Below are 18,287 nucleotides of genomic sequence, written 5' to 3' on the forward strand. Positions count from 1 at the left end.
TTGTTTTTTTGACCTCTGTAAAAAAAACAAAATAAAAAATAGATGGATGTATGTGGCTAGGGGCACGGTATCAAAATCCCTACCATGAAACGATATAAACATACACAACTTTGCTGAACTACTTCAAACCCCTAGAACAAGGGCCAGTGTTAACCCAGTTTTTCAGAGCAGTGGAGTCGGCCGTGCATCAGACTAACACTTAAACTATTCATTACAGTGAAGACACTTGTCAGAATTAAGACAGGCCAAAGCTTACAACAGTTATTCCCTTAAAACACTGATGGTGAGAAATGTGCCGCTTGAAAACATCAAATCATACTGTATATTTTCACCTGGTTACAGACTCCTTATGAGTGCAGCTTCCCACGTGGAGATGACTTAAAATATTGACAAACGTTACAAACAAACTCATTGCATCATTAGGTGACATGTTCACGCAAACATTTTGGCATAGATTTTCTTTTCTTTCTCCTTCTCCTCCTGGATTTTGAGATGAACCCTCTTCATCTCATTGCTGATAGCTGTCAAAAGAAAACACTTTGAATTAGCAGAGTAAATCAATGGATCAAATGTAATTACATCCGTTTCATCTCCAGTGCCGAGACTTCAAACATTGGTTTTGATGTCCATGTGTCTACATTTTGTGTTTTTCTGCACACCGTCAATTTCACTTTAAAGATTGCCTGCTCCTGAAGGCACAGAGCATGAAAATCACTGATAGCTCTTATCTCCTAGCTAGCAGCCCCAAAAACCGCTGCTTAAAATATCAAAAGAAGGGCGCCTGGCTAGCTCACCTGGTAGAGCACGCGCCCATATTTAGAGGTTTACTCTTCGACGCGGTGGCCGCAGGTTCGACTCTGACCTGCGGCCCTTGGCTGCATGTCATTCTCCCCCCCCCATTTTTTTAAAATTGGGACGGAAACATAAACCCTAACAACCTTTTAGGTCAGTTACATCAGATGTCACCCACTGGTACCTGAGGGAGTTTTAGCATTAAAGCAGTGTTGTCTGTCTTTAGCTGGTAAAGTGCTTTTGTTGGCTACAAAATCATCACAGTTTTGGAAGTTAATGTGGCCATTCTCGTCCTATATTCTTTAAACTTTAGTTCTAGATTAATTTGCATCCTGAGAGGTCTTAGATGATGATGTTTTGGTTGCATGCTGCTCATACAGAACACTCAATTAAGTTACTCAGTTCCCTTAAAAAAAGTTAAGCAAAAGGTAAACAATGAACAAACGGGATGTTCCTGCAGTCCTGGACTATTTTTCTTCATGAGCTTGAATGCTAAGTTTGAATAATACATGCGATTATGCATGAAATTCTAAAGTAAATTATTTAAATATGCAAATGTAGGAGAAGAAGAAACATTTGCAGCATTCTTGGCAGGGTTGAAGCCTAAACAAACAGAAAATGTTCAAGACACATTGCCCACCTTTGTCTTCTGGAGCTATTCCCTGAGCTTTCTTCAGATCAATCTGAAAAAAGTGCAGAAAACAATTTGATGAGTCAAACCGACCTCAAACCGCTCTACATACTGAACATCTCTGAGATCAATGCGTCTGGACTGTATCTTGTACAAACTAGGACATGTGACAATGCGACAAATAAGCACAGTTATTACTGTCTGCCAAATGTTTACAATATATTTGTTTTTACTACATCCAAACTATGGTCCAATAGGTAATACTGAACAGGAGAATCCTGAGCTGATATAATGCTGTATCAAACCAGATAATCCATACAGACAATAATAATTATGTACATTTTTAACTGTTGTGTTGTATAGTATCTCATACAAAAAGTATTTTTTTTTTCCAATTTAAAGTGTGCGGGGCTTATGTGGCTGTTACCATGGCTTTGCTGTTTTCCTTTAACCCCTGCCAGGCCTGGGCCCTCCGGAAAAGTGCCTTAGTATTGGCTTGGTCCAGCTCCAGAGCCTGTAAGACACGACAGAAATACACAGCAGAAATTCAATTCTATCCTCCTTGAATCGGTTATTGAAGTTGGCTGAATTAGTTAGTGACTTTATTTTTGGGTCCCAAGTACAAAATGTATTGTATAGTATCAGTAGCTTCAAAATCAATAGTGCTATTTTTGGGAAATTTGCTTTAAGAAATAGTCAAACACATCCCCACTAACAAATATACCTCATTGCAGCTGTCCAGAGCATCCTGCCACAGCTGCAGTTTCAGATTACAAGCAGCCGTGTTGAGGAAGCAGCTGAGGGCGGTGGGCTCCAGCTTCTGCTGCGCCGCCTCGTCCAGCAGCTCTCCACTCACCTCCAAGTACCTGCACGTGTAAAAATCACCCTCGTTGTTAGTGATCCAATAGGAGCGGTTCCATGCCTAGTCACAAACATTTTTGCTTGACCGTAATCTGCCACAAAGTGGTTTCTGTCCTCCAGTTTCTTCTTTCTATATCTTTATTTTTGCAAGTGTGACACTTTAGTATTTAAATGCCATCTTCCTACTGAGAGGCACACTTCATTTAACAGAAATAGCACTGAAAACAGGTGTGGTTCTGTTTAAAAGGATAATGCTCGTCATCATTTTCTTATTGTCAATAAATCCCATGAAAAGACCAAAACCAACAATGAATCAATCAATCAATCAATCCTACTAACAAATACTGTCTATGTAGCCAAATCCTGAAATAGCACACAATGACATAGGCACTCTTGTTCATTTTGACTTAATCCCACATACACCTCATCCTGCTGATACTATACTGACATACTAAAAATAGTCCCCAACTAACAAATGCGCTATTTACTTCTATTTAAGTAAGGTTTGCTAAAAACTACATTGGCCAACTGCTTTAGGAAACCACTGCTTACAAAAAGAGACATATCTTAGTATATAGTAGTAACAAATGGGATGTAAGCAGATTTCCACATATACAGTAAGCTGGGAAGACATTATGTATTAAGAGATGGACAAAAATGAATACCCTTTTCATTTAAGTGTGTTCACTATTTTACCTGTTAAAAAATATTTGACAAGGTTTCTTTGATCGGTACATCTCCATAAACTACACCGATAATAAACGACATGCCTGAAGATGAGGCTCTTACACCACAGCAGACATCACACAGCCTCTACCACTTGAGCCACAGAGTTAATTTCAGATACTGGGTATAATATTTATTTATTAAATGTATGTAGATTATCTGAAATACTTTATTTAATTTGGATGGTTGCTTTAAAAAGGTGTGCTTCTCAGATTCTCACTTTTAATAAAATGAAGGCGATTGTAATCCACATATGCAGCGACACAGTATGTTACCTGAGGGCTTTGCTATATTTGTTGACAGCAGCTTTCCAGTCTTGATTCTTAAAAAGACTGTTTCCAATGTTCTTCACATCCTCAGCAACAGACAGAACTTTGTCAACCTGAAAGCAAACGGCAAGAAACAGAATCAGACCGGTTGTGAACAAAAAAAAAGTCAGACTAAACTACTTTATTTTGGAGGTCAAATCAGACTCAAATGTATAATCAAAACCCATCATCCCTCATTTTGGGGACAAGCCCTTGAATTTTTAGTTTAATAGTAGTATACTTTGAGTGTTTGCTATGCTTAACATGTGCTGGATCTTGATATTGATCTTCTCATCTGATTTTGGATAAATAACGTGCGCATTCCCCAAACAGCCAAAGTGGTCCTTTAACAGAGTCCCTCAGAGCTTTTTGCTATCTGCCAAAGTTCACCCGTTTCCTTGAAGATCAAAGACATCACGGATACTTACATCTTTAAAGTCGACGTCGGAGTCCTCGGGGAAGTCAGGGTGCGTGTCCCCTGATCCATCGCTTGGTCCAGTGCCCCAGCTGTCCCCATCCTTATGCTCACCACAGTCTGCTATGGCACATGGCTGCAAAAGTAGACATTAGCAGAAGTTTCAGCACTTCTAGTTTGGCACTTACCTTTGTACGACTAGGTGCCAACTTTGTAAAATTGTAAATGTGTTATTTTGGAATTAAACTCTACAAATTTTAACTGAAAACATTTACCTTAACAGGAACGTCCTCGTTAGTCTCAATAGACTCCAGCATTTTTACGATTCCCATTCCTTTTAACACTTGTCCGAAGACTACATGCTTGCCGTCTAAGTGCGGAGTGGGCACGGTAGTTATGAAGAACTGTGAGCCGTTGGTGTTTGGCCCGGCATTCGCCATGCTTAGCAGACCCACTTTGTCATGCTACATTGAAAAGGAAATACATGATTACAACAGACAAAAGAAGGCACTACTGACACATAGAGACAAATGCATTGATTATTTCTAGGTTATTCAAAAACAGGTTTGAATTGTTATGCCTTTTTGCCTCTTTAGATGATCACAATAGAGGGAGAGTCCAGGGAGACAGAGACAAAGATTCCAGTATACTCCTCAGAAAAATGAGTCACTGGGACATCCTGGAGGGATAGGTCTATTGTTTGATATATGTAAAATAGTCTGACTTATTTTTAAAGCCTTATTTTTCTCCTTAGTATAGCTTAAAAACTCATGATGAACAATGAGTGATGGGTAACATGATGGATGAAGAAACCAGGCAATAGTGTAGAAAATATTTTAGCAGTGGACCCAGATAATGGTATTAAAAGGGTAACTACCGTTTTTTTTTTTTCAACCTGAAAAAGGCATTTAGGTAGTCTGTACAGAAATTATAGACTCCTGTTATCTAAAAGATTTCCAATGTAATGGCTCAATATTTAAATGATTTCGACAACGTGGATGAGGTTGTTATAGTTCGATGACCATATGTAGGCTATTCATTTGAACCAGAGTAGGCTACAACGTTGCAGATGAAGAGAAAGAGAGAGAGAGGCAGCGGGCAGAGGAGGGTGAAGCAGCGGCTGAAGGGCTGAGAGGCTCGGGATATTGGTAGTGCTCCCGTGGGTGCTGTGCCCCTGTATGACCAAAGAATACGATGTCAGGAGTGGGACCTGTTGCTGCCAGATCTCTGTGGTCTGGATGTGTCCAGTGATGTACTGTACCTTGGACACAACGCTGTGTTACCACGTCAGGATTTCTCTCCTCTACAGTAATCAACAGGGTTGTGAGACATGGGCAAATACGAACCAATGTTTTTATTGAAAATCTTTTAGATAACATGAAACCATGGATGTATTATAGCCTATTGACCGCACAAAACACTGAGCAGCTGCAGTCTCTCTCTCTCTCTCTCGCTCTGTATACTTCATCCATAGACTATAGCCTACTAAATGAATACAGGCAGCCATCCCATCATAACAACCTCATCCACACTGTCGGAATCATTCAAATATTGAGCCATAACATTGAAAATCTTTTAGATAACAGGAGCCTATAATTTCTCTAGCCTACACCGTAACAGGCTACCTGAACGCCTTTTTCTTGTCTCGTGTTCCAGTCTCCACACTGCTGTCTTCGGACAAAAAGTCACGTCCTAAGATCGATAATATTGTCAGACAACTTTAGTAACAATCTGAGCTTGTCAGTAGCAACAACAAAAAAAAATCCCTTTTATTGGACAAAAAGCAAGGCTCCACAATTGCCGACAATTAGGTTACATTGTAGCTTGGTTCGCGCTGGCTCGTCACTGCGATCTCGCTCAATACTGGACTAAATTCAAAGATCTAATCAGTCTATTAGACACAAATGCATGGGGAAATGGTGCCCAGGTTGAAAAAAACGGTAGTTACCCTTGAAGTAGTTTACCTTGTAGTGGAAGTTTTCATCCTCAAACTTCTCCCCGTAGATGCTCTCGCCCCCGGTGCCATTATGGTTGGAGAAGTCACCTCCTTGGATCATGAACTTCTTGATGACTGCCAAAAACAAATTTATAGCCAAATTACTTTTCAGATAAACCAGACTGAATGTCAATAGTGCTTTAGATAGATAGATAGATAGATAGATAGATGCTTTATTCATCCCGAGGGAAATTGATTTAAAAAAAACAAGAGCCAAAGGTTCAATAAGCCTGTTAAAATCAAGTTAGTTACTTTGCATATTATATACTATACCTTCTCATGACATTCATGCTTTAAAAGCATGAATGTGCCTTTTAGTTTAACAATATTCAACAGCTGTTGGTTTAACTGTCCATTATTGTGACTTTTTTCCCCACTCACCCCTTATATACTGTAATTTAGCTAAGCATGCAGTTTTAATTTCCATGGATTTTGGTGAACTGACAACTGAAATATGTGTTTTTAAGGAGTCCACTAAAGTAACTACAAATTCACTAAAGTAACTACAAATTCTCCAAATGGCTGGCCCACAGCATTGGATGTACTTTCAAACTGAAATATCACATTATATGCAGATGTGGAGGCTTTTTACTTCTGTGGAAAGGGCATCCTTTGAAGTGCAGCGGTTTCCCAGTTGATTTCCCAGTGCCTTTCTCTCCAGTGCAGAGTGCCCGGAAGTTTTCTGCAGTTTTGGGAGTGATATCAGCAAACAGCTCCAGAACTATTCGGCCAGCTGTGGACAGAAAAAGAAAAATCGGTATAACATTACTGTACAAGTTTATTCACAGATTCTACAGTATAGTCTAACTTACAGTATAGTCTGCAGTATATTCTATGGGATAGTATGGACTAAGTCATCACATACTTTCAACATAAAATCATTGTCTTTACTAAAAGCAAGATAAAGTGGAGCATGGATATTGAGGTAACGGTATTCAGGAACTGACTTAACTAACGTTACATCTACCCGACAAAATAAATAGGCCTCGTCAGGCTAACTGTTACAGTAATCAATTTGTGGGCTGCAGCCAGTTATGTAGCTAATCAATAAACCACTTGACCTGATATTAAGCTATCTACACATATGATCAATAATTACCATCTGCTTTTGCTATGACCATGAAAACGCTCTCTTACAGTGTTATGACAGCAAAGCTAAATTTACAAGTCATTCTAGACAACACAGACACACGTGGTTTAAACTTAACGTTACAAGCTCTCTAAATGAACGTTACTATTTGTTAGACTCAAAACTAACTCACTTTAAATATTAGCGAGCTGCTTATGTCGATGTTTTACATATTGTCTTTTTTCTAAGGTGTAGCTAATGCTATTGGACGCTTCTAGCATAAATGAATCCGTTTCAGCAAGTCACTAGAACGGGCGGATTGTGCTAAGCTAAAAAGGCTAGCTAACGTTAGCGGTTAAACGTTAATTAAAATTAAAATGTCCTGACCTCTTTCTCCTCCAACGTCTACGTCGAGGAAGACACGAGGGTTTTCGGGGTTTGAAGGATTGTCAGACGGTACTGGGTGAGACATTTTAAGGACAGGGCGGTTTCAGACACTTGTTTCGGCTAACTTAACTAGCTAAACCCGGCTGGTGTACAGTTACTGGAGCAGGTTGAAGAATGGACGCAATAACTTCCGGTGAGCAAATTCCAAAATAAAAGTATCTGTTGAAAATGCATTGCAGGATTTTGGGGCGTTATAAGCATTGTTATGAGGTAAAGAAAATAAATGACAGATAGATCGCTTGCTTGGCTTTACAAATCGGTTAAGGCAACAACAAACCGAATACAGAAATTTACCCAAAATGTAATTTTCACAGCAAAATTCCAGTAAAAAAAAAGTGTTTCCTGATTCTGATTAACAGGATTTAAAATCTAAAGAATATTAATGTTGCACAAATTACTTTCTTAAGACGCTCTTCTAATCTTAGCTTTTTTAAACTTGTAAGTACTGTTTCTACCTCTTCGTGACTCAGATAAAACGAGAAATAAAAAAAATCTTGGGTTGACTTAGCATAGACATATTCAACAGGGGGGACATGTTTTTTTTGGTACACGCCAAAAGTTGGCGATCACTGAATTAGATCTATGGGGAAAACGGTTTAACTTTAAAAGGTCCTAACTAACAGCAACCCCTGTGGACCCACTGTTGGTTTAGGATGAGATAAGATAAGACCTTTATTGATCCCCAGTGGGGCAATTCGGTTGTTGTTAACAGAAACAACCAAAAATAAATACAGATAAGTATAGAAAGCAACATGAAAATAAGAGGGGCATAAACTAAAATAAGAACAGAATAAAACATAGAAACTATACAAGAGCATTTGGAGACAAAGTGAGTTGTACTGATAAAGTGACAGTGGTGTGATTAATATTAATAGAGGTTTTTGATTCGGCCTTCCACACTGATGCCCTCTGATACTGTCTTACAAAATTCCATCACAACATCTCATCATAACATGCCTTCAGGCGGGTGTCAGATTGAGGCCAGTCTATTATAGTGATGGCTTTGCCACAAATTGCAGTTGACCTCAAGAAATGGATGTCTGTGTGGCTCTTTACATGATAATTGGTGGTCTTTCTTGTGGTAAACAATCCGTACAGCTATCTGCGCCAGACATGACTTAATAAGATTGCTTTAGCTGTGGGGGATGGATTACCAGGTGCTTCTCATACAGGAATTAAAGGTCTGTGACGCTGTGAGAAGGGAGAGGGACCTCTGATACTGTAAACAATACCAACTTGGTTATCGCTGTTATTTTTGGAGATGATCTTCAGTTGGACGAATCAGTGCCATACAGTATGTATATGTTGTACTGCCCTGAGCAGATTGTGAAAACTTTGACAAAGAGACAATTCAACCCTTGTTTGCCCAGTTTACGTATCAGATGTACTCTTCAGAATTCCATTGTGAATTACAATAAGTGTAAGTGAACTCAATATGAACTTTCACAGGTATAGAATTATGCAAGGAAACAATCTGAGTCTATACTTGATATCAAAAATGTGTGAATTTCTTCTGAATCATTGAGGCTGGAAGGTGTGAAAGATTAAACTAGTAATAAAGTCAACATGTTACGGAGATTAAAAGATGTTTATTCAAACTTCACACATCTCATTAACAGTCAGGTCCTCCAGCCACCATGGATAGTAGAATGCCACCTACAGTTAGCTCTGACTGTCTCTGTGAAACTTGGTGTTGACTTTGAGGGAGTCATCCGCCACGTTCTTCCTGAGAGGAAACAAAAACAGACGATCAAAGAAATGAATCAGGCAAGATTCAACTGACATCAGTGACCTACATGTGTACCTACAGGGTATGTTATGTTTTCATTTGTTTAATGTTCTTTCAGAGTCACTTTTCAGAGAGTCATTTAGTTCTTGCCTTCATAATGTCTCACATATCCAAAAGATATAAACAACCAATTGATTTGGTTTGAGAATTACTGGGAGCTAATGGCATTCAATGTGTTCTTTAAGTGCTATTATCTTAAGGAAACTCATTCTTTTTTACCTTTAAAGCGCCCATATATGTAGTTCTCATGATTAAAATCAGGAAAATCTGTTACAAATATGTGCAGTTTAGGATAAGTGATATCAGTTGAATGAATTGGCAGACATAAGGTCTCACAGAAAGAGCAATGACTGTAAAATACTTGACCCTGGCTGAATGATAAAGGCAACTATTCTACTTAAAATGATGTCCACCTTTAGCCTAGAAATCTAGACGCACCCTATCGGCAGCAAATGTAATTTGTCAATTGAATCAACATCTTGATGTGGGTCTGGCTTGTCAGGCTAGTCCTCCTCTTTAGCAGAGGTTTTCTACTTTCAGTGCTGGAGTTTTGCTTTGGATGTTTTTTTAAACGATGGAATTTGAAAAATGTAACCATTTAAACCACATTTTGACAGTGGCCTGTGAAGGTAATGTAGTTTCTTTGTAGTGGTTTAATTGACTGTCCAACAAGAAATGTTAACAATCACTTCATACAGAGGCTCTGGTCCAGGGGCTCCTGGGCCTGTACCTGGTAGGCCTGTTCAGTTATCCATCCATGATACTAATAAGCCAACTACCTCTCCCCTTTTGACTCTGGTAGGGGGGAGCACCTGCCCCTGTTTTTTTCCTGAAGACTTACTGTACTGTACATGTAATGGCTGGGAGGCTTGAGAGACTAGGAATCACTTGTAGTTTGTCCTGTATTATTTGTTGTGCAGCTTATGGATCTGTGTCAATATGTGGATTGCAACTACATCCCAGAATGCCAGCCTTTAGAAAGTCTTTTATCAGACTATCTCTTTACGTTTTTGACTGATGTTTGCCTGGAGTAGCTTGTTGTCAGCAGTGTGGCAGCTGTGTATGTCTCTGCATACTTTAAGGGTCTAATGCTAGAGTGAAACAGCTTGGGTCCCAAATGCTGTTGATAATGCATATTTAAACAACTATCTACAAAACTGTGATGCATGTGGCTCCTTCTGCAGGAGCGATGCTACATAGAAAGGAATTAGCTGCCTAAGCTGGGAATGGTCGCCTTGAATCACTTATTCTCAGTGATTATGAGTGTGATCTGTTGGGTTTTGCACTCTGCATTTTAACGAGTTGCGAGTTGTTAACTAGTTGTTGTTGTGTTTGCATGTCATGTGGGACATCCTCAAATTCTCCTTTTCTTTTTGATTTCTTCCCTTATCCATCAGATCATGTATGAGCCTTGTTAGTACATCCTAACACATTTTACCTTTGCAGCATCTATTCATATTGTTTGTCTAAAAAAAGAATGCATAGTTATTGGGTATTTTAAATATGTTCCTGGTTATATACAGTATAATCATTTTCTACCCATGAAAGTCTGGTGTCTGCCCCTATAAGAATTATTTTCTGTTCTCTTGAACAATATTGATTCACCTGGATGAATATCTTATTGTATTGTGTGTGTGCTGACTGAGTGGTTATAGAAGTGGCTGATTTCAGGAAACGTGTCGTGGAACACGTCTCAGGGATTGTGGGCCTAATAACAAACCATTTCAACAATGTGCCCAATTGATAACTATTATGACATATTCACACTCACGGATTACCGTTTATTTGTTAAAACTGCCCAGACTTGGAACTGCCTTCCATTGCATAGAGAGTTTGAAACCTGCCTCAAATACAGCCAGAAGTGTCTTCCTAACTAGCATATGCATGCTGTCGGTTCTCTGCAAAGCAATAGCCTGTCACAATATTTTTGTCTCTCCCCAGTTTTATTTTTGTCTCGATGCTTAATGTGTCGTTTCAATGCTGGCATCACTGTCTTGTCAGCTAAGGCTTCTTTTTTACCTGCTTATTTGTGTGCCTTACCAATTGGTTTACTTTCTGTACTGTATTTTTGGACTTTTGCTGGTTTTTATCACTTTTGTCATACAGGTTCTTTCAAACAGGCTGGCTAATACTGAGACAGTGACATTAATGTGCACTGTCTCTGCAACTAAAATAAGAATCCATAACCTCACAGTCTCTAGTGGTCCCATGAGGTTGTGATACCCATAAGAGATCAGAAAACTAAATGTATGAATAAATGAAAAATTGGAAAACATACACACGGGTCACAAGTTAAAGGAAAAACTACCATAAAAATTCTTAGGAAGTTGTTGGGCTGTCACAAGGCCACCAAAACAGCTTCAATGCACCTCAGCATAGATTTGTCAAGTATGTGGGAATCAACTGGACAAATGCAACAAAGCCTATAGCTAAAGTACCATTGAGGACACAAGTCACGTCCCATGTGCCTTACATGGAAGTATCTGCATTTGTGATGTTTCACCAGTCATTTATTCAGGTTTTTGCTTTATTTGCCATTCCTAAATCCTTACAGTGGGTCCAAATTTGTCAGTTTGGCCCGAAGGCGATACCAGAGGAAAGGCAATGTTGTTACGACATTAAAAAGGGTTTATCCATTCTGCAGTGTGGACATCTCAAACTCAACTCATCAGGATCAGCTTAGCTAAACAGAGCCACATCCTCCTATTCATTTTATAGTGCATCAAGATTCCTTAAGTGTTGTCTAGCTAAATATATAGTCCCATGAGTATGAAATGGGCATCTCATACTTACTGTTACATCTCGTTTAGGGATTAGGTAGTTGATTGTAAATATGCGTTATTTATGCAAAATGTCAATAAAGTCGAAGACAAAACTGGGTCAGTGTTTGTGTCATTGCTGTGACTGTGTCCATGTCTGTCTGGCTGATTTATTACCTACGGCTTGGGGCGGTGTGTGTTCCTGCAAAAGTGGAAGTGATGCATTATGGATGTGGAAGCGAATAACCTACAATGCAGTCACTCAACACTGTGAAAACCTGAGATGTTCTAACTCATCCATTTGATACAGCACACACATGTAATATGATTCTGAGGGATTCAACGTGTGCAACGTGAGGATTACAAACGCTGTCTTACTGTTGGTTCTGGAACCTGTGAGTCACTCTGTCCTCCAACGCTGTCCGTAACTCAGTTTTCTGTCAGAAAAGGAGGGCTGAGTTCAGTTTAATTTTTCCCTGAAAAGTTATCTCCATCTTCATCTATGTTACATTATCATAACTGTAGTTGTCCTGAGAAGGAAAGTTAAAATGCACATTCCTGGTTAAGAATGTGTGACATTTTGCCAATAGGAATATCTAAGGCAGATTTAGCACTGACAGCTTTATCACTCCAGCAGGGATTATTCTTTGCCACTGAAAGAGTCAGACTCGAAGAGAATATTCTGACTGAGTTAAGCTGATGACTAGATTGAATTGATGATAGCTAGGTGATAGCAAAGGGAAATTTTAACAGGTCTGGGATAATTTTTGATATAAAAGATGGAAATAGGTGCCTATAACATGTAAGGGGAGGAAGACTATTCATTATTTTACACACATATATATAATTATATAATTATATTTAATTTAATAATTATATGTATATATATATATAATTTTATTATTTTTATTTTTTTTGGGGGGGGGGTATGTATCTTAATTAAACATGGTTGAATTGTTTGTATTGAAGTGTTTGTTTATTTGCTTTTGCTCTATTTTATGGTATATGGTGTTTGAATAATTATGAATTTAAATAAAACATTTAATTAAATTTAATTATAATAATGTTTTTCTCATCTAAACCATGTAAAATTAATATTTATGAAGTCTCAACTCAACACTGATTAGCTACAAAAAGTTATGAGCTGGTAAGTTTGCTAAATTAAATAATAAAAAATAAAAGATGAACAAAAATCAATAAATCTGACCCAGATTTGCTAAATTGTCCATGTATTACTAATGTGCTACTGTTTATCCCAACATTGCTTGAATTCCTGCATATTGCATCGTATCCAAGCATTTTCTCAAAGTCATGCTCAGTGTGACCTTGTAGCACATTAGCTGAGGAATAATGCCTTTACTTACTCATTTGCATAAGACGCACACGGTGGATTTTCACCATACCTTAATTTGCATGTTGCTGAGCAGCGTCCCACTGTTCAACAGCTGGTTATACTGCCAGCCCCAGCCAACCTCCCCCACATAGCCCTGCTTGGGCGTAGGAGGGGGGGCATGGGGTGTAGCTTGGCACAAGTAACTGAGGTCACCTGTGGCCTCAGGTGATGAGGCACCCGCACCGATGTACCGGGGGAAATAATTTGATCTCGGCCGGTAGTCTCCAATTCCATCTGGGCCTTGTTAGAATCAGTGGGCGTGTGAGAAAAGAAGGTTAGCAAATTCCCAAATTAATCTGAACCCGATACTCACAACTAAGATTCTACAGATACAGGAGTATGGAGAAGTTAATAAAAAAAGAAAGAAAGAAACTTGTACATTTGTTAAAGAGTGCATCCATTCAGCATTCAGCTTAGGGTGATTTGTTAAGAGGTATTATAGCAAAGGATCAAACTCTTTTAGAACATGCATTCTCTCTGATGTTCCTTTTTTCTTTTTTTAACATTTCAATAGCAGTTACATAAAGGAAACATAGATTATTAATCCTTAGACGTGAAATAAATTAGACAATGTTTGCACATTACGCTCTAAATTGTGTAATGCATAAATTATTGCAGTGTAACATTATGTACACATCTACATGAACGCTGACCTGCCCTAATGCGTACAAAACAACATACTTTACAATTACACAGAGGCACACACAGGTACACATGCAGCATGTTAACTATCTTTTGGCCCTGGTTACAGTGCCATCGTGTGTCCAATTACAGTTATATTTGTGTGGACACAGACCATACGCTTAGACATTATATTTGAACATGTTTTGGGTCTTTAGCATAATCTCAGGAAACTGGGTTTTAGAAGTCTTCTTTCTACAGACCTTCCCACCAATTAGCTATTGTGGTAGTAGGCTAATTATAATAATAAACAGCATATTGTAGATACAACTTCTTAGAACAAACTGCCTCCTAGAATTACACTCAGTTGAATGATGCAGAGGTACATGCTCTCTATGCTTCTCCTACCTGTAAAAATCATCCTTTGTCCATGCTGTGGTGGCCCTCCTGCAGCTGCTTCACTGTTTTGCATATTTTGTTGACAGTTATATTTAGATTAGTTGTAGACTAGATACACATATACAATGGCCCCCCTTGGGTGATAACTTCAGCCCAGCGTCTGCTCTGTCCATGAGGTCATGGTCGGTTGTCATGCAACCAATGTTGTCATGGCGTCAGCGGTTGTCTCCTAGTTACATTCATAAAACAGGGGGTGCTTCTGCTAGTGAATCATGTCCACTTCATATCACTTTTAATCTAAATGTATTACAGATTACTTAATAAAATAGATTAACATGAAAGGCAGAAATACAAAAAAAATAATAATGGTTCTCAATCCTATTTTATTAGCCTAACTGAATTATAAACAACTTCAACAGCACAACATTTATAGTGTTATAGTATAAATGTGCAGGCCTAATAAAAACAAGGCCTGCAAGAATTGTGCATCCATATGGAACTGCATTGAAAAAGCAAATTCCTCAATATAAAGTTTGCTTGTGAATTCAATGCCACGATAGCTGACACTCTGCTGTGGCACATAATGATACATTTACATCAACTTAATTATCTATAATATTCTTCATAATCTGCTTATAATGCTCAGGAAATTGTGTATGTTTCTTTCATCGTATCCTGATAAAATGTGTAAGGATAACTACGTTTTTATGATCAAATCCTGCAGGTTTGTAGCCATCTGAATGTGTATTACCTTATTTAGTCACTAGGTGGTCCCAAAACATCAGTTTGTCACATTGTACCCCTTCCTATTCCCACTTTTTTCTTTTTTGTAAAATGGACTCGCCCATGAGCCGCCCCTTGTGACAAATCTCCGTCAAGTGAAACACAAATAACAACTGTTAGACCGGAAATTAAATGATTTTGCCTTCAAAATAAGAAGAAAAGAAAATTGTCATATGAGATAGATAGATAATTGTAAGTAAACATAATAACATGTAAATACTCGAGTCACTGAATCAAAAATATTCACCGGATTATATATAGGAATAAACGAAAACAGATATCAAATTATTATGTTACGTTGTGTTGCATGGTAGACTAGTAGCCTAGCCTACAGTTCTTTGAATGTCAGGTAGTCTTCTGTAGGCTATAATTAGCATTCGTCTTTGGGTAACGCACAACTAAATTCATCTGTTAGCCTTCATAATTTTCAAAATAACCAATGTTTTATGTAGCCTAGTCTATTTAAAAGACCAGCATATGTTATATTACATTTTATATGCTATAGGCCTACTATTAGTAGCCTACTTTATTGATACGTGCAGAGAAAATTACATTTTGCCAAAATGAATATCCTACATTCTGAATGTAGGATATTCATTTAACACAGACCCCGTTTCCTTTATTGTCTCTTTGTAGGCCTACGTTAAACAAGTTGGAGGTGTATTTTGAAAACCTTTCAAGGAAGTGTAACCGTTAACTATGGCTGACTTTACTCTGCTGTGTCAGTCACCATGGTGGCATACAACGGAGCACAGCGGCGGACCTATCTCCACTTTTAGACCCATTAAAAATGTTAATATAATGAATTTTATCAGTGAGTGTACTCGGGTCTACCTCTCATAATGGACGCCAGGTTGTTGTTGGCGGGATAACTGTACTTTTTTGTTTGCTGGATCCTACATGTAATTTCTTTTCGTCGCTAGCAGAATGCCGAAGAGACAAGGAATGGCTTTGATGAACGTTTGCTTGAATAAAGGGGCATTTTTTACATAAGGAAAATAACTCTAAAGAGACAGTTTGAGCCGCGCTTTTAAAACAAGTTATCTCTCGGTGGGACTGGTGTTGGCAGCCGACTTCGGCTCGGGCAACAGAAAGACAGACACCCCGAGGAGACTGCTCGGCTGTCTGGCTCCAGTCGTGGCCTGGCTCTGGGCACTCCCAGCTTATCCGCTAGCATTGGACCACAGGCGACAAGAATAAAGCAAGACAGCAACTTCTTTTGTGTATATCCGTGGCGCTGGATATTTATTAACAATTATTTGGGATAAGGAATTCAATACCCTCTGGACGACGTCTTCCAAAACAATGGCGTCTTATGTGGATAACAGCTTTCGGCAAGCTGTGATGATGAATCCGGCTGAAAGGACGCAACAGGTCAGAAGAAATTAATTATTATAACTACTAATGGAATTTGTAGGCTATCTCAAATTGCTGATATCCAATGTGTTTACCACGCAGTTGCTACATTATAACATTGCAACATTCACTACCTTGTAACGTCCTACAACAAAGTAGCAGTGTTTCTGTTTGCAACTGTTGCCATTAAGCTTGTTCCAGTGTTACATATAGGCTAGCTACATCCCGCTAAGCCCTCTATCAGTAGAGATAATCAAGGCTACTTAACATAACAGAAGCTGGAGCCTTGGTGGGAATCCAAGCTAAACTAGCAGAAGTTTGTGCATCCTGCTTTAACATGCCTTGTGCATTTCGCAGTCTAGTCTAAGGAAATAATTCCATTTTGCAAAAAAAAAAAACAAACATAGACAAATGGTAGAAGTAGAGTAGCCTATATGAGAGGCACAGACGGTGGCTAATCCCAACCTAGCCAATAGTACTAGCCTACCAAAACAGATGATATGATGCCATCTTCACAGCCATACCAGGATTTATTGACGGTATCATGCCTACTTGGGTGTGTGTCTGTATATGTGGCTCAAGTTATAACTTATTTAAAGATAAGTGCTTCTTAGTTAGGATTATCATTGTTAAAATTGCTTTGTCTTTGTTGGGTAGGGCTTCACTGGACAGTATCATTGGTCTAATAAGGTTTTCTGAAAATAACTGAATAATGCTTTGTTATTACTTGTTTAAAGCTCAGTGCTTTCAATGCACAATATCAACTCAGTATCATCTAATCCATACCAGTGGGTTCCTCTGGGAAGTGTGGAGTTTTATCTTCTGAATATTCAAATCCTGTGGGCTGTGGTTGTAACTTGAGCCACATATACAGACACACACCCAAGTTTGCACGATACCGTCAATAAATCCTGGTGTGGCTGTGAAGATGGCATCATTTCATTTGAGCCCTCCTTCCACTGCAGATGGATGCAGCTTCAGCAAAGGCTTTGCACACAATGCACAATCAATAGGCCACCACTTAAACCAGTGGGCCACAGTTAGTGGCACAGCCGTCTTCCCCTGTCTATCCGACATTGAGGAAACAATTATGGTGTCATCAACGGCTTGTTAGCTGCACAAGCCCATGGTCTTTACAGCTCTATGCAGGCTATAATTTGTACGAGTGACAGATGTCATTATGGTTATGGAAACATTGACTAGGATACAGAATTTGGTTGGCATCAGGAGCAGCAATGCTAATCTAAAATGGGACTAAGCATTAGTTGTTTAGGGCTGAAACTAATGATAATTTTCATTTTTGATGAATCTGACAATTAGTTGCTTAATCGTTTTCTACATGATGAAAAAAATCTCAAAAATGCCTGTCAAATCGGTGATGGCGAAGACATAATTGCTGCCAGCTTTGATGATATGATCCACATATAAATTGATTTTTTTTTTGTGTTCTCCATTGTTATTGAAGCAAGAATGTGATTTAAAGCTGCCAGTCTGTAACGCCTGTGATTAAAAACCTGCCTCTCCATGCTAACCCATCTGAAAGAATTTACATCAGAAAGGTTTTCAGTGTCATATCACCGTCTTTAAATGTCCAAATACTGTGTGTGAGACTTTACTAACCTGACAAGAATATGTGAGGGGAAACTAAGTACTTGGAATTTGTGAGCTGGAAAATAGTCTGATTAAAAGATACTGAGGCTTGGATAAAATATGTCCTACTTGGAGATTTAGTAAAAAAAAAAAAAGAAAGAAAGAAAAAAGACTGGTCTGTCCGTGATCCTTTCACACTCTGGAGGCATACTGTATGAATTGTGTCAGTACGCAAACATTTCATCCAGCAAGTCTTTGAAATGATGAAAAATGCATGGAGAAGCGAACTAGGACAATGACGAAATGACTTTGTTTGAAAATGATTTAGTCGGAGGCAAAAGTGTGATATCCT

At 38.7% G+C, this 18,287-nt stretch overlaps 3 protein-coding genes across 12 annotated transcripts in view; 1 reads left to right on the forward strand and 2 right to left on the reverse strand.

Annotated features, from left to right (window-relative positions):
- Positions 1 to 11: 11 nt before the first annotated feature.
- ppid (peptidylprolyl isomerase D) lies at positions 12 to 7,406 on the reverse strand. The gene is made up of 10 exons (XM_031317190.2): positions 7,186 to 7,406; positions 6,322 to 6,462; positions 5,698 to 5,804; positions 4,009 to 4,197; positions 3,747 to 3,869; positions 3,286 to 3,392; positions 2,148 to 2,289; positions 1,851 to 1,937; positions 1,433 to 1,475; positions 12 to 521 (listed from the first exon to the last, which is right to left on the reverse strand). Exons 1-10 carry the CDS (start codon positions 7,268 to 7,270, stop codon positions 433 to 435), a joined length of 1,113 nt encoding a protein of 370 aa, XP_031173050.1. The 5' UTR covers positions 7,271 to 7,406; the 3' UTR covers positions 12 to 432.
- A 4,754-nt stretch (positions 7,407 to 12,160) lies between these two features.
- On the reverse strand, positions 12,161 to 14,380 carry LOC116062490 (uncharacterized protein C4orf45). The gene is made up of 3 exons (XM_031317191.2): positions 14,216 to 14,380; positions 13,197 to 13,426; positions 12,161 to 12,230 (listed from the first exon to the last, which is right to left on the reverse strand). The coding sequence occupies exons 1-3, from the start codon at positions 14,277 to 14,279 to the stop codon at positions 12,168 to 12,170; spliced, it is 357 nt and encodes a 118-aa protein (XP_031173051.1). The 5' UTR covers positions 14,280 to 14,380; the 3' UTR covers positions 12,161 to 12,167.
- A 1,315-nt stretch (positions 14,381 to 15,695) lies between these two features.
- The window catches only part of rapgef2 (Rap guanine nucleotide exchange factor (GEF) 2), a 121,711-nt gene continuing 119,119 nt past the window's right edge, over positions 15,696 to 18,287 (forward strand). For 6 of the 10 annotated variants that reach the window (XM_031317172.2, XM_031317179.2, XM_031317174.2 and 3 more), the window contains exon 1: positions 16,295 to 16,363. In XM_031317172.2, the coding sequence (XP_031173032.1) occupies positions 16,295 to 16,363 (69 nt within the window). Of the gene's footprint in view, positions 16,364 to 18,287 lie in introns of all 10 variants that reach the window. The other 4 variants (XM_031317180.2, XM_036004337.1, XM_031317178.2 and 1 more) reach the window with 1 other exon arrangement.

This window comes from Sander lucioperca, chromosome 1 (assembly GCF_008315115.2).
Source record: "Sander lucioperca isolate FBNREF2018 chromosome 1, SLUC_FBN_1.2, whole genome shotgun sequence".
In the NCBI taxonomy this organism is placed as follows: Eukaryota; Metazoa; Chordata; class Actinopteri; order Perciformes; family Percidae; genus Sander; species Sander lucioperca.

Bases quoted from the DNA above. Each gene is read 5' to 3' on its own strand.
- ppid (XM_031317190.2), bottom strand. From the start codon at position 7,270: ATGTCTCACCCAGTACCGTCTGACAATCCTTCAAACCCCGAAAACCCT. The intron at 6,463-7,185 runs GTCAGGACATTT...TTCTGTCCACAG, and splicing joins AGACGTTGGAGGAGAAAGAG to CTGGCCGAATAGTTCTGGAG. The intron at 3,393-3,746 runs GTAAGTATCCGT...GTTTGCTTTCAG, and splicing joins CCGACGTCGACTTTAAAGAT to GTTGACAAAGTTCTGTCTGT.
- LOC116062490 (XM_031317191.2), bottom strand. From the start codon at position 14,279: ATGCAAAACAGTGAAGCAGCTGCAGGAGGGCCACCACAGCATGGACAA. The intron at 13,427-14,215 runs GTAGGAGAAGCA...GATTCTAACAAG, and splicing joins ACAAAGGATGATTTTTACAG to GCCCAGATGGAATTGGAGAC. The intron at 12,231-13,196 runs GTATGGTGAAAA...CTTTTCTGACAG, and splicing joins TCAGCAACATGCAAATTAAG to AAAACTGAGTTACGGACAGC.